This window comes from Epargyreus clarus, unplaced genomic scaffold (genome assembly GCF_041222505.1).
Source record: "Epargyreus clarus isolate Ecla_fem2 unplaced genomic scaffold, WU_Ecla_fem_2.2 ptg000036l, whole genome shotgun sequence".
Taxonomy (NCBI): Eukaryota; Metazoa; Arthropoda; class Insecta; order Lepidoptera; family Hesperiidae; genus Epargyreus; species Epargyreus clarus.
Window position 1 is genome coordinate 4,067,910 of NW_027332241.1, and position 16,354 is coordinate 4,084,263.

At 36.1% G+C, this 16,354-nt stretch overlaps 2 protein-coding genes across 2 annotated transcripts; both read left to right on the forward strand.

Annotated features, from left to right (window-relative positions):
• Positions 1–784: 784 nt before the first annotated feature.
• On the forward strand, positions 785–5,345 carry LOC140756989 (uncharacterized). Its single transcript, XM_073092534.1, has 5 exons — positions 785–899; positions 1,773–1,899; positions 2,615–2,666; positions 3,614–3,719; positions 4,098–5,345. Exons 1-5 carry the CDS (start codon positions 839–841, stop codon positions 4,148–4,150), a joined length of 399 nt encoding a protein of 132 aa, XP_072948635.1. The 5' UTR covers positions 785–838; the 3' UTR covers positions 4,151–5,345.
• A 943-nt stretch (positions 5,346–6,288) lies between these two features.
• On the forward strand, positions 6,289–11,694 carry LOC140756977 (uncharacterized). Its single transcript, XM_073092522.1, has 8 exons — positions 6,289–6,354; positions 7,091–7,117; positions 8,532–8,618; positions 9,254–9,322; positions 9,728–9,838; positions 10,363–10,395; positions 11,085–11,165; positions 11,599–11,694. The coding sequence occupies exons 4-8, from the start codon at positions 9,307–9,309 to the stop codon at positions 11,682–11,684; spliced, it is 327 nt and encodes a 108-aa protein (XP_072948623.1). The 5' UTR covers positions 6,289–6,354; positions 7,091–7,117; positions 8,532–8,618; positions 9,254–9,306; the 3' UTR covers positions 11,685–11,694.
• The last annotated feature ends 4,660 nt before the right edge of the window (positions 11,695–16,354 follow it).

Genomic DNA, 16,354 nt, shown 5'->3' on the forward strand with positions numbered 1-16,354 from the left:
ATGCATATAACTTACACATACTTTTCCGAGGCATTCCAGCTTATTACTCAGGTGTAGCGGCGCATCTATTGCCAACCTCGGGTAGGAATCTAATCCTATATGGAGTTGATTACAGATGACGTACCGTACTCTGTCACACAAAATAATTAATTTGTGATCTTGCGCCGGTGGCCTGCACAGGCGCAAAAACAGCACAGGTCTATTCCCACACATAGTCCGGTGTACCTGATCATTGAAATAAGGAAGTTCTCGCACCGCACCCTTTAGTATTAAATGCAAATAAACTAAGAAGTTTTCCTTCTATAGGTTATTCCAACACAATGACAAGGATTACTCATAAATCAATGCATGAGTAGGCTAACCATTAACTCTCATATTGATGGCTTGTCCCAATATGAAATACTAGATTTTTTTATAATATTGAAGTACTCGTAGGTACAGAACAGGCAGTTAACCTGATGGTAAGTTGCTACTGCTGACTATGGACATCTGTAATCGACCTCAAATAAAATTAGATTCCTGAGATCGGCTACAGATGCGCCACTATCGCAGAGTACTAAGCTGGAACGCGAGAAAAGTATGTCTCCCGTACCACATCCTTCAAATCAGAACACAGCAGTGCTTCAAATCAGACACTACTGTTATAACAGAAATAGGTGTGGCGGTGGTGCCGGACCACAGAGGATTATCGTCTTTGTTGTTTGTCTCAATTAAATCCACAACTTGGTCATCCTATTTATATCTAAGAAGCTGAAAATAACAATACGTAAAACAAATATCTACTTATGTTATTGACTATTAACCAGACATTACAAATGTTCCTACTGTGTTTTTCAAAATGTTTTTGTGTTTCTCAATCATTCTATCAGTGTTTTTCGATACAGCTACATGTATAACGGGTAGGAGATCAATTATTATAATTATTATATAATTGTGTACTATAAAACTCGTTTAAGGTAGATGCCTTTGTGATTTGTCTCCGGCGGCACCACCGCCACACCTATTTCGGCGTAATAACAGCAGTGTTAAGCGCTGCTGTGTTCTGGTTTGAAGGGTGTGGTAAGGGAGACGTTGAATGCATTCCAGCTTAATCCGCAAGGGAAGCGGTGTATCTGTATCCGACCTGAGGTAGGAATATATCACCCTATCTGGCGTTGATTACGCATGTCCACGGGCGACAGGCACTTACCATCATGTGGACTGCATGCTCGTCTGCTACTCCTATATTATAAAAAAGTATTAAAGGTTAAGGAAAACTTATATATTTATGAAGTTCTCAAAGAGTTCTTAAGGATGTGCGAATTCGACTAAACCCTACTCATTCTGAGAGATCTATGCCCAGCAGTAACACCATTAAGGGATTATGTACATTAATAACACAAAAAACGAAGTTAAAAATATTATCTGTTTTCTACATGTATTCCAATTCTTATGACTGAACGCTGAATACTTGAATGTAACTTTTTTTGGTAAACCTTTTCTTGTTAACAGGGGGGGGGGGGCACCTTAAAACGGCACCCGGTACCGTGGGAGCCATCAAAAACATAACTTGTAAAAAAGACCAAATCTCACAACTTATTTCTTCTACCGTAAGATCCAATGGTACGGCCGTGCCGCATTTTTTTGTTCGACTTGCGTAGGCACTACCGTGCCTCTAGATAGCGGTGGTGCCGCCGGAGTCGAACCACAATGGGTTCTATCGCCTACAAAAGCTGCTTTTTTTGCAAAAGGAAAAAAATGGTTTCTAATTGGTAGGTATAATTTGTTTTCAGCTCCAAGTGTTAAAATATATTATGTAGCACTCAATGAAGACCATTGCCTAATCACGGATAAAAGGATGCACGCGAAAAATATTTTAAATGGCACTTCAAAAACACACTTTTTGATTGACAGAGCAGTGTAAGTATACTTCATCCACACATTACTCCAGGGTGTGGTAGACAAGACATAATTTCAAGGCGTTCCACCTTAGTCCTCAAGGATAGCGGCGCATCTGTGGACGACCTCAAGTAGGAATATCTTACCTGGGGTTGATTACAGATGTCCATGGGCGGCAGTAGCCACTTACCATCAGGTCGACTGCATGCCCTCCTGCTACTCCTGTATTAGAAAAAATAAGTATTTTCAGTGTCATTTTTTGTCGCATTTTTATGTAAAATAAAAAACAATTACCATATATCTTGATATTTTTTACATATCATATCATACCATCATATAATATGGGCTATAGATTTTATATCGATACAATTATTACTATCGATATTTTGGGTTCGATATTATCGCGAGATTATCTTTCAGCTCCCGTAAATTATATTTCGATTTTACTATTAATAATTATTAAGTACTAGCAGTTCCCGTGGCTTCGCCCACGTTTAAAAAAACATGACAAATATATAGCCGAAAATTTTTACCGTCATTGAAATGATAGTGTCGCCATCTGTCGAAAATTGGTTGTACCAAATCAGAAACCTTCATGGGCTCATGCACACCAACTTTGCTAAAGATCATCACATTATCAAATACAAAGTTTACGATTCTGTAAAGGACATAGAGACAAACAATCATTTATATAAATATAGATATTATATAAATATTTATTGATTTCTTTTGATAGGCCCTGTCTTCCTGATATGACAAACGCTTTTGATCTCACCGTACCAGAACATGTAAGTACAAATTTCATAAAATCTTATTAGATCTTAAGGAACGGTATGGTGATTTATGTTTAAGGTCCTTTTTATATGACAAGGATGTCGCTAAGGGAGCCGCCAAAAGGAGGGTTATAAACGTGGTAATAAACTATGGTTCAACTCCGGCGGCTCCACCGTCACACCTATTTCTGACTAATAACAGCAGTGTTAAATGCTGTGATCTCGTTTAAAGGGTGTGGCAAGGGAGACTTTCCGAGGCATTACAACTTAGTCCTCAGGGGTAACGGCGCCTGTGGTCGACGATCTCATATGGGAATCGGGTCTAGTCCGGCGTTGATTGCAAATGGCCGATAGTAGCTACTTAACAGCAGATGGACTGCATGCTCATCTGCTACTTCTTTATTATATCGATATCACCTTAATGACATCTTAATGGTGCTTGTATATCGATAACAATAATTCGCCAAGTACGAATCGAATTCGTACATGGTGGCTTCCGTACCACCAAATGTTCATTATTTTATACTTATTTTTATTAAGTTTATTATTTCCAACAATACTTAGTTGTATGAAACAACACCATCCAGTTAAGCATTAAGAACTACCTATACATACGCCATCTATCACTATTTTCTGACAATGTACCATCATAGATGGATATAATAAAAAAATGTGCCCAATTGCTTCGAAAAAAGAATGGTACGGCCGTGCCGCCTTTTTTGTCTTGACTTGTCGGAGGCACTGCCGTGCCTCCAGATTAAACTATGTAATTATATTAAAATATGCTTCATTGTTCTTATTTGTATTTATTATAACAGCAGTTATAGTAAACAGACGGACAGACAGCGAAGTCTTAGGATTCCGTTTTCACCCTTTGGGTACGGAATCCTAAAAACTAAATATCGATTTCATAACTGTTTCCAAAAACGGAGAATATTCTCATTGTGTTCTTTTCTTTACAGATGAAAGTAAATTTTGTTGTTAAGCACAATTTGAAGGAAAGATTATGTAATGTGGAACAGAGCACTGTATTTTACTACAAATGCTATTTCAACTTTAATTTTCAAGGTACGTACAAACAGAAGGGTGTTTAACTTGTAGAACCAGTGAAGGAATCGGTGAGGTGGAAGTAGGTGAGGTGAAAACATCATGAGGAAACCTGCATACCTGAGAATTCTTAAAAGTTTTCAAAGGTATGTGAAGTCTACTAATACGCACTTGGCCAGCGCGATGGACTATGGCCTAATCCTTCTCATTCTGAGAGGAGACCCGTGCCCAGCAGCGGGACAGTAAGGGGGTGGTAGAACCCTTTGTAGTTTGACTCCGGCGGCACTACCGCCACACCTATTTCTGCCTTATTTTTACATAGAAAAACACTAATTAACTAAATTACTTTATAATATTTTTAAAAAAATATATATGTTTTTATGTCTTTACTTATTTCAGGTGGAAATGATGATACAACGCAAGCAACAACAGGTATAGATTTTTTACTTTAATTAATCAAAAACAACACCTTAATTTCTATTAATAAGATTTTTGGTAATTGCGGGCGTGTAAACAATAAATAGTTAGGGTTTTCGCAAATAAAATTCGCTTTTAAATCTTCAACGTTTACTCGACTTGTTTCGTGTGAAGTGAAGAAAACATGGAGGTCTTTGTGCCAAAGATAGTGGCAAACAAATGGAGACTTCCCATAGACACAGAAATACAAATGAATCTTATAAACTAGCTAACATAATTAATAATACAATAATAATCTAATTTCAATAATTACTTATATGCTTGTTAACCATTTTTAAATATGTGTAAAATTACACAATAAAGTTAATAGTAGAGTGACTGTCTAAGATAGCGGTTCTCAACCTTTTCTTAGATAGGGACCACTTTTATGTCATTCTTGTAATCAGGGACCACGATGTACATATGACAAAAATAAACTGTAAAAGTTAAAATTAATTGATTATAAAACTTTAATTAAAAACTCAATAGGAATATAAACATAAAAAATTATAATATAGGATAATCTTTTGTAATTCTCTATAAATGTGATGTTTGAGCATGTATCTTTTTCACTAGTTCGGCTATCCTAGGACTAATATTGTTACTCAAAGCTAGACGCAAATCATCACTTACTTTCAAAGACTCAACGCCCGCTAAATTTAAAATCGTTCGCGGACCACATTTTGGTTTCTGCGGACCACTAGTTGGGAACCACTGGTCTTAACGAATCGCCTCAGACTGATATACTACTAGTTTACTTATCTATTAATAAGACTTTTATTCTATTAATATGACTATTAATGAATGAAATTTGAAATATACCGCGTCTATACAATGCTTGCTTGGCTCCTGAAAATTCAGGCTTCTAGCTTCATATGCAACAAAGTTACAGGGGGTCAAAAATGGGCCGAATTGCTTCGAGAAAAGAATGGTACGGCCGTGCCACTTTTTTTTGGCTCGACTTGTCGGAGGCCCTGCCGTGCCTCCAGATAACACTGATACATTTTGTTTTGTTTTTTCAGTACAAACGGAAAAAGTTACACAAATGTCAACAGGTGAGTACTTAAATTAAAAAAACTTTTTATCATACTTACTTCTTAGGCTTCTATACCCATATGTAAAAACGAAACCTTATAACCAAGCCTCCACTGTCTGTCCCTCTTTCCGTCTGTCACAGGGCTCTATCTCCTAAACCGTTATAGATAGACACTTGAATTTTTGCCGCTATAACAATATTAAAAATAAAAAATCTTAAAATTATATATAGAGGTTGCCATAAAATTTACTGCGATAGATACAATTGAATTTTTTAAAATCCATTATCTTCTTAGGCTGCTATATTTACAAATAGTAAAAATAAAAAATAAATGAAAGTATGATAGTACGGAACCATCCATGTACGAGTACGACTCGTTGGAGAATTATTTAAGTTTTATTTGCAAGTACAAAAAACAAATTTGCGGACTATTTAGATCTAACGATTCCAATCCCATCATCCAGATCCCAAATATTATATGATATAATATGAATAAGTATGATACTTAGTGTGGATCCATTGGATTGTGTAGATTAGTTGCATAGATAAGTATAGATATCTCACCGCCTTGTAATTGAAGGAAGCCATTAAATGGTTTAATCGACTGACAATTTTGTCAGCCATTTAATGGCTGCCATGGTGCAATTTACGCGGAAAAATATCGTTTCATTCTTAAATGATCTAAAAACTACAATTTTTATAAATATTTGTTCAAACACAGACACAGAGATTGATAATTTCAATTGTCAAAACTGGTTACATTTTCTTGTTAGGAGTGAGTAATCCGTACTAATCTATGATTAGATGTTCGAATAAAGAAAAGGTTATATGATGTCTTTCGTTTCAGCGGTATTTGCTACATTTAAAATATCTAAGTAATTTCAGTTTATTTATAAAAAATACAAATTAGTTATAAATTTATTTTCTTTCTTTTCAGTTATAAGTTCGACGACCGAACCTAGTAAGTATTATTAATGTTGAATTACTTAACTTCTTTTTTTTATAATATAATAGTAGCTAACGAGCATGCAGTTCAGTAGTCAGTAGTCATACAATTTGTTTAAACTTTACAAATATTTTCAAAATTAATACTTACCTACCTATCATAATGACAAACCTAATATAATATATACTTTTTTTCAGTGACTAATACAACGGAATCAAGTAAGTATTATCTTTTTATTTGTATTTACCAACCTATCATTATTTAATCAATTGTGAGATTTTATATAACTTTGGTAACGAGTGGCGTAATAAAACTAACGATTTTCTTTACACACCCATATATTTTTACGGCCCGCGGTATAAATGTCTATTTAATACAACAAAAACATAGCATTTTGTTTTTAGAAAACTTATTAATATTTGGTCATTAATCTGGGGGCATGGCCGTGCATCCGCCAAGTCGAAAAAAAAGCGAAAAATAAGAATACTTCTCAGAAATTCATTCTCAAAAACATAGGTACTCGTATTTGACTGGTAAAGAAAACCTAATGATTTAATTCCTATAAATAAAAATAAAAATAGACATAATAACAAAAAAATATGAAGAAAAAATATTATCTATACTAATATTATAAAGAGGAAAACTTTGTTTGTTTGTTTGGTTGTAATGAATAGGCTCAAAAACTACTGGACCGATTTTAAAAATTCTTTCGCCATTCGAAAGCTACATTATCTACGAGTAACGTAGGCTATATTATATATGAAATATATTTGATAAATACATTTTTGAGGCGGTACAAAGTTTGCCGGGTCTGCTAGTACAAAATATAACCCTTAGCTTACGGTGTTCAAATAATTAATATATAATTGGATAGTAAATATTAACAAAATATTGCCTCTTATTACATTTTACAATGATAAAGTAAATTAATTATTAATTTCGTAATTTTTACAGCTGTAAATACAAGGAGTTCAAAATCAAGTAAGTATATATCTTAATTAGCCATTTATTTAATTACCTAGCCATTTTACTAAACGTTGGCGACATTCAACTTATTGCTCAGGCGATAGCTGAGCAATAAGTTGTGATATGTTTGTCCACCGTCACCGTCACCGAGCCGATACCGATAATTAATGACGGCGCCGAAGTAGCGTACATACATTTATTATAGCCGCTTGCCCACCGCATGTCCGTCACCCGAGCACCGTCATCCCGGCCGCCGATATTTCGAGCACCGAGATTTTGACAGGCGATATGCCGACAATATAAACACGTTTGAACTAGTCCATATATTGCCGTCACACGCGTGACAGCGTGATATCGGTCGCGGTGGACAAACTGTCGCCGTCACGTCATATTAAAATCGGCCCGAAATAATCTCGTTCTCGATATCGGTTCGGTGACGATGGCGGTGGACAAACGACCTAAGAGGTTAAGAAATACATATGTTGCTTCAATTTTATATGTTATTTATCCGACTGCAGAGAGTAACGTTTTAAATGCATATTGTACTGGTTCGGTTAGTACAAATATAATACAAATCGGTCCACTACCGTCCTACCCGCACGACGTCCACACTAAGAGTGACGTACCAGATCAACTGACAGCTAACTCGATGTCGCCAGATGCGCAACACTACCGCACGTCACACCAGTACTCGTATCGTATGAAAAAAAATGATGTAACCAATAGAACAATAAGACAGAAATATGAAAACACATTGGTGAAGCCTCCATGTAGACTAAAATTGTGCAAGAAAAATGTGTATTTTATGGCTATTGCACTATATAATCGACTTCCTAACTCATTTAAATATCTTACATACAATCAATTTAAGTCCCAATTGACAACATGGTTACAAGAGAAATGCTTTTATACAATTAATGAGTACTTAGATTTTAAGATATAATTGAATGGAATGAAAATTAATTTGACTAAAAATGACTTATTTATTTGTTTGACATATTATAATAATTTAATTTATATTGGTAAATTGACATTTTAAAGAAATTTAGTATATTGTATTGCTTGTGGTAATTATTATTTTATTTAAAAATTATAGTGTACATAATACATAACCGACTGATAATTTGCATGCTGACGAGGCAGAATAAGAGAACTGTATAATTTTAAGAACATTTGTTAACCTTATTCGAGCAAATAAAGATATATGAATATGAATATGAATATCTATGTTTAGTGTCTAATTATGAGCGTACTTAGTGTATTAGCACTACACATATGTATTTATCATTCTTTGACATGCCCTGCAGCCCACTCGGCTTGGCGGATTTTAACAAATAAGGTGTCGTTGGAGACCTCTACTTTGTGAAACATAGGCTTTATTTTTAAGTACTCGAGTATTTTTCTTATAAAAATTGTTTTTTATTTTCAGATTTATATGTATATGTGGGTGGTGGAGTGGTAATAATCATTTTGATTGTCATACAAGCTACCTGCATTATACTCTACAAACGGAAAGGTAAATAAATAAATACACACTTTGAAGGTGGCTTAACCTGTATGGTTCTTTGGCGAGTTGATTTTTTGACAATCTCAATTCGGAGCTTGTATAAGTACAAGATGTTGAAAAAACTTCGATAGTGTGATTCAGAAACGTGTCGCGCTCCGTGGCGACTCTGGCGACACCACCGCCACACGTAGTAACAGCAGTGTTAAGCGTTGCTGTGTTCTGGTTTTAAGGGTGTGGTAAGGGAGACTAATATTTCCAGCTTAGTCCTCAGGGGTAGCGGCGCATCTGTGGACAACCTCAGGTGGGAATCTGGTTTTGTCTGGGGTTGATTGCAGATGTCTATGGGCGGCAATAGCTACTTAACATCAGATGGACAGCACGCTCGTCTGCTACTTCTATATTTAAGGTATATTATATTTAAAGAGATCTCCCGCCAGGTTAAGATCATACCCGAGTAGCGGCCGTGCTCCGACAGTCTCAGTTCGGAGCTTGTATATAAGCCAGATATTGAGAAAACTTCGATAGCGTGATTCAGAAGCGCCATCTCTTGATAAATATCGGAAAGTTGCTATAAGGTACTTCAGTAGCGCCATCTTTTGACAAGTAGCGGAAACCACACACACTAATATCTTTTATATTTTCAGTGGCTAAATCACGTCGAACCCTCAACTATGTTTTAACCAGTCGAGTTAAAGAAATGAGCGAAAAAAAGGGTAATTATTTTATTTATCACTAACCTCAAAATAATAATATTTCACTTAAACTATAGTCCGCTTAAAACTGCTAGTCCGCTCTGAATATAGAAATGAATCGCGTCGCCATAGCTAATTGTATGACCTGCACGCAACAACTTCAGAGCGGACTAGCAGTTTGGCGCGGACTAATTATTTTATGTGGGTATCCCGCTTGCTTGTTTAATTTCCACGACCCTACATTTTTATTTAATATGAGTAATATTGAGTAAGCATGGGACATGCAGTCCACCTGATGGTAAGAGGCTTCTGCTGCTGATGAACATCTGTTATTTCCAAAGTTTCGAATTCAGAACCAATAATTTAAAAACACAATGTCTTAGCCTTTATCTACATATCTTAGCAAAGTTTCTGATATTTTTTCAGTTAGATACAGTGTTGGTCCAGTCAAAAAGCATGCAGTCAAAACCACACCAAATACTGAGGAGGAAAATGTTTATGAGTCGATGGAAAGAATTGCAGAGACTGCTCCTAGAGGTAAAGTTTGAGATTGGAAGGTAGAAGTATGGTTCAAAGGCGTCACTCACACGTAGAACAAGTGTAGTTCGAAGGTTTGAAGGCATCACAAACACCTATTTTATAATAATATAGGAGTAGCAGACGAGCATGCAGTCCGCCTGATGGTAAGTACTATGCCGTGCGTGAACATTTGTTATAAACCCTAGATAGGATTAGATATTCCTAATTGAGGTCGGCTACAGATGCGCCGCTACCCCTGACGACTTAGCTGGAACGACTCGGAAAAATATGTCTCCGTTCCCACACCCTTCAAACCAGAACACAGCAGCGCTTAACACTGTTGTTATGAGGCAGAAATATGAGTGACGGTATTGCCGCCGTCGTCGAACCATAAAAGGTTCTACCAGATCTCTTACTCACTATCAGATGGATAATGTACTTACATATTAAGTAAGGATGTATCAAAACACGAAATCAAATTCTACTATCTATTACTTTAATATTGTATTGTAATTTTGAAACGAAATTAATTATTTTTTCAGCAAAGTCTACGCCATCGCCAGTCATATCACCACGTAAGTCTTTAGATGTTCAATAGGTAGACTCCGCGCCAAACTTCCAGTCCGCTCTGAATATAGAAACGAGTCGCATCGCAAATTGTAGATTTTAGCGGAACGAAGACAACGCAGACCCCCGGCACCCTCCGCTGCCCGCTCTCGTCCGCGGGGACACATAGCTGCGTTAGTGTGCCTTTACGTTCCTACGGAGTATATGCTTGTAGTTGTGTTCAACCGCATTTGCTCTCTGACTACACCTGCGCGCAACAACTTCAAAGCGGACTAGAAGTTTGGTGCGAACTATATTTCCTATTGCTTTCTGTCTACTCTTCAAAAACCTATTTGAAAAGCTTTTTTAACTTGCCTTCTTAGTTATATTTTTTACCAGTTAACCTCAACTGATTGAGCTGATGCAATGAGCAATTTTAATACACGTTTAGGGTGGTTGTCCACCGCCGTCACCAGTCCGTCAAGTGAACGAGATTATTTCAGGCCGACTTTAATATGAAGTGATGGAAATGCAGTGGACACGCGGCTATAGTAAGTATGTACCGCTACTTCGGCGCCGTCATCTCGTACTCGGTGACGGTCCGGTGACGGCGGCGGTGGACAAACGCTCTTAGGTTACGAAGCAAGATGCATAAATACTCGTAGTTCTACCCTAAATCCAAAACAATTTTACTAAGATGTAGCAATTTTTTTTTTAGGTAATGAAACCATAAACAGGTCTTTACGTGCAAGGCCGAAGCTGCCACTACCACATGAATTACAAGCTTTAGAATATGAAGGTATGGAAAAGTATTTAATATAACAATTTAAGAGAATATTGTAATGTAATGTACCCACTTCGTGGAGTTTTAATAGTGATAAAACTCTACATGATTCGACTACCGTGGTACCACTCTCATCCCATAATCGATTCTGTTTTAAAATATTATAAAGCGTTCCGTGTTAGTCCTCGAAAATTGATGTGCATGTCATTGAATCCTCTATTCCTGCTTTAATTCTAGATAGTTATTTAACTATTTAAAGATCAATTATAGATGCTATCCTTCTCCCGAAGGCTAAATTAGAGCGCCTCACTTTATATCTTTGCTTTACAAACTTCAAACCAGAACACAGCAGCGCTACTCTGCTGTTATGAGGCAGAAACAGGTGAGGTCAGTCATAATAAAGTAGGTACTTTCTTTAAGCAGTAGGTAATTAATTCATTTGTTGTAGATATGAGAGGTAATCGTGGACCACAGACATCAACTGGGCTAACATTACCCCCCGGGATCCAGTCTCCATTGATGGAGGGTAAGTAGAATATACAAGGTAATTTTGAAGGTGGCCGAAGCTGCCACTACTTCATGAAATACAAACGTTACAATATAAAGATATGTAATTTATATTTAACTAGCTGACCTGGCAAACGTTGTGTTGCCATATAAATACAAAAAATGTTAAGGGTGAACAATCCTTATCACTTGCGGGTTTGAAAAATAGATAGAATATTTGAAACTGCGATGGTAGCGAAGTCTGTCGAATCCAATGTGAAACATTCCAAAATCAACAACTACTTACATTAAAAATTAATTAAAAAAACCTTTTCCCACGGACTAAATTGTGAATCTAAACCATTCTCAAGTCCACTTGAACACACATAACAAATTTAATCAAAATCAGTCCAGTCGTTTAGGAGGAGTTCAGTGACATACACACGCACTTAAGAAATATATATATAAAGATATTACAATTTAAGATAATATTGTAATGTACCCACTTCATATTAAGTTTGGATGGTTATATAAGTTAAATTATTTTAATAGTGAAAAAACTCTTTGCGATTCGACTACCGTAACACCACTACCATAATCAATTGAGGTTTATAGAATTACAAAGCGTCTCAACTTAGTCCTCCGAAATTGCTACGTACGGGTATGTTATTGAATCCACTATTCCTACTATATTTCTACTCCTGAAGACTAAATTAGAACGTCATACCCTGCTTTACAACCTTGAAACCAGAACACAGCACTACACTGCTGTTATAAGGCAGAAAGGGTTGGTTATAACAATATACTTTCTTTTAGCAGTAATTAATAATTTCATTTGTTGTAGATATAAGAGGTAATCGTGGACTACAGACATCCACTGGGCTAACATTACCCCCCGAGATCCAATCTTCATTAATGGAAGGTAAGTAGAATATAAATAATAAATAATAATTTATATTAAATGACATTCATGAATTTATGACATGTAATATAAATTAATTAACGTTTAATATAGTAATAATATAGAATGTAATGTTGAATTAATTGTATTTAATTATATTGAAATTGTTTGAATTGTAATATTTGCATGCTATTAAATGAATATAGCTGAATATGATACTAATGTATATAATGTAAGACCTGTAATGACTGTAATATTCATGGCACGGTATTTTTGAAGGTAGAACCCTCTAGAAGTTCGGCTCCAGCGGCGCCATCGCCACACCTATTTCTGTTATAACAGCAGAGTTAAGCGCTGCTGTGTTCTGGTTTCAAGTGTGGTAAGGGAGACATAATTCAGCGGCGCATCTGTGGCTAGCCTCGAAGGAATCTAATCTTATCTGGGGTTGATTACAGACATCCGTACCGCTTTAGCCATTTACCATCAGATGAACTGCATGCAATCCTTTGCTACTGCAATCTTGTAAATAATATTCAGCAATACAAGTGATTTTCTGCAATCAAATCATTTTTTTTTATTCAAAATAGGTTCTTTACAAAGCACTTTTTGAATATCAATACAACAAGAAGAGGCGAAAAAAACTCCATAACACACATCTTTAAAAAAAACACATTTTTATAATGTCAAATTTAACCTAATGGTACAAGTGGAGCTGGAACTACTTCAGGCCACACCGTTTTGTCAGTCAAAATCATCATCATCAAAATTGATGAAGATGATCAAAATTGATGATGATTAATGCAATAAATGTAATCCAAATTATTTTTCAGCTAAAACTCCGCCACAAAACACATCATTTCAATCTACAGATAGATTTCCAGAACCACCCGCCAGCATCGCTAGACCGAGACCAAATGCACCAAGTAAGTATAATCAGGAACTCCTAGATCTAGGATAGGTAACAATTATGATTCTGGATAGTTCTTTGGCAAAGGGAGATCTGTCGCCGGACTAGGTGATCATACCCGGGAAGCGGCCGTGCTCCGACAGTCTCAGTTTGGAGCTTGTATATATGCAAGATGTCGAGAAAACTTCGATAGCGTGTTTCAGACGTGTGGTGCCATCTCTTGTCGAGTAGCGGGAAGTCATCACAGTTAAGCAGACGATTTGTGACGAAGGAACAATTTTAAACGACTTTAAAACTGAAAAAACTATTAGATGCGTATATTTATGTTTTGTTTTAACTTTTAACATGTTTAAGAAAATAGAGATGTATATTTTTAGCTGGGGCGAAGGTGCGACCGATGTAACACATACTTTATGTATGGTTACATTTAAATTTTGCTTCGCTTTTATCCGAGTGCGGAGGGTAATGTTCGTGGGTATGTATGTGTGTCTCGTTCTTTGGCACGCTACAGCCCAACGGCTTGATGGATTAACATATGAGGTGTCGCTGGATTCGTCTAAATTGTGGGAGTGACATAGACTATATTTTTAAGCAGTCGGGTTTCATCTTATATATAAACTAGCTGACCCGGCAAACTTTGTACCGCCTCAAAATCTATTTATCAAATAAATTTCATATAAAATATAGCCTATGTTACTCGTAGATAATGTAGCTTTCGAATGGTGAAAGAATTTTTAAAATCGGTCCAGTAGTTTTTGAGCCTATTCATTACAACCAAACAAACAAACAATGTTTTCCTCTTTATAATATTAGTGTAGATTATCGTGTCACAATGTTAGTTACCGTACTCCTCCGAAACGGCTTTACCCATTTTCACCAAATTTTATATGCATATTCGGTAGGTCTGAGAATCGGCTACTATCTATTTTTCATACCCAAAGTGATAAGGGTTGCTCACCCTTAACATTATTTTTTATTTATATGGCAACACAACGTTTGCCGGATCAGCTATTGTTTTATAATAATTACATTTTTGTAGAATATGTTTTTTTACATAACCTACGCGTGTTTTCACACATATTTCTTGTATAACAATATCGAAATACGAGTACATTTACTTTTTTTCAGTGTCGAATATATCAAAAACCCACACTGAGAAACTTAGAACAATCCACGAAGAATCCAAGAGCTCCTTTGACTCCTCGGATGAAGAATGGACTTACGAACAGTTGCCACCGATGGAAAAATACTTACATTCAAATTAAAATGTTGGTTACTTAAAATTGTTTCAATTTTTATACAAGGTAACCTTCATAAGCAGTGTAAGCCTAGTGGTTAAGAAACTCGTCGTCTCTCCATCGAGGGGTCCGAGGTTCAAATCCCAGGCACGCATCTCTGATTTTTCAATGTGCGTACTTAGAAATTAATTATCACTTGCTTAAACGGTGAAGGAAAATATCGTGAGGATACCTACCCGAGAGCATACCTGAGAGATTTATAAAAAAAAATAAAAAAAAAAACTCGTAGGTATGTGAAGTCTACCAACACGCACTTGGCCAGCGCGGTGGACTATGGCCTAATCCTTCTCATTCTGAGAGGAGACCCGTGTCCAGCAGTGGGACAGTGATGGCTTCATACGACAATAAATGAAAGCACAAGTCCTATTCCTTCCTTGGAACATGTTACAATAATAAAAAACACTTACTTAACATCCAAAAGAAAAAAAATCAAATAAACTTAATAATAAGTATAGTCCGCGTAAAGCTAGTCCGCTCTGAATATAGAAATGAATGGCGTCGCCATACCAAATTGTATGAGTACTCCTGCTCGCAACAACTTCAGAGCGGACTAGCAGTTTGGCGCGGACTATAATATTGAAATGGAGTAAAAAAAATAGAACGCCATTTATAAACATCAGTTCACTCACCTTTGATAAGAGCGGCGTTGCCGCTTATAACTGTGCTGTTGGCACCAGTAGGATAATATATCTATGGTTGGCACAGTGTCGTGACGTAAAATCTTTTCTGTCATCATTGCTAATTATCCTACTGATATATCTATGGTGAATACCCACTTAGTCACTCATTTATTAAATACTTACAAGTATACAAGAAATGACTACCGTAACTAATTAAATTTAAGATTTTCAATATGTTGTAGTGAAGGTGTGATGTTGTAGTGAAGGATGTCTTTATTTTAACTATCTTAATAATGGCTGGGGAGCCCAGGAGGGGATTTCGGAAGTGTCTCGAGCGCGGCAGACTAAGAAATACCTTTCACCCTGTAGAGTGTCCTAAACCATGAATGAGCTTTCTATGTCAGGGGGTTTGCGAAATCAAAAAAAATCAATCACTGGACATGCTCGAGAGTGGTCAATTTTCTTTTTAATATAAAGGAAATAATGCTAGAAAACGGGAAACATCATAATCTGCCAATTACCACACGTCAAAGTAGTGAAAAAAAGTCATTTTGAAAAAAAATCCTCTATTATTATGCTATCTGATAGTGTCACTTGTTAGCATGAATCCCTGGGAAGTAATGATGCATCACAAACTAAAGTAAAATGCTCATTTTTAGGAAAATACATTATTCTTCATACATTCTCATACAATTTCTTTTTAAATCGTCAGAATAAGAAAACCCCCCGCTGAATCGAAAAATATCATATAACCTTTTCCTCAATCTAATGTCTAATCTACACAACCGTATAGGTCCCAATGACGCTCGAGTTTCTACACATTTAGCATCCTGGGCTCCCCTACTACTCTAACACTAACTTATAACTAGACATCGGATTATAATTTTGCACTATCAAAATGCTGACATAATATAAAATGCTGACAAAATAATCATATGATAATGATATATTTTGACCATCAAAATATGCACTATCCTTATTTATTATAACAC

Coding starts and splice junctions, on each gene's coding strand:
- LOC140756989 (XM_073092534.1), top strand. CDS start 839: ATGTTTTTGTGTTTCTCAATCATTCTATCAGTGTTTTTCGATACAGCT. Junction 1,900..2,614: donor TTTTTGATTGACAGAGCAGT/GTAAGTATACTT, acceptor TTCTTTTGATAG/GCCCTGTCTTCCTGATATGA. Junction 3,720..4,097: donor TTTCAACTTTAATTTTCAAG/GTACGTACAAAC, acceptor TACTTATTTCAG/GTGGAAATGATGATACAACG.
- LOC140756977 (XM_073092522.1), top strand. Junction 9,839..10,362: donor TGCAGAGACTGCTCCTAGAG/GTAAAGTTTGAG, acceptor TTATTTTTTCAG/CAAAGTCTACGCCATCGCCA. Junction 11,166..11,598: donor ACAAGCTTTAGAATATGAAG/GTATGGAAAAGT, acceptor CATTTGTTGTAG/ATATGAGAGGTAATCGTGGA.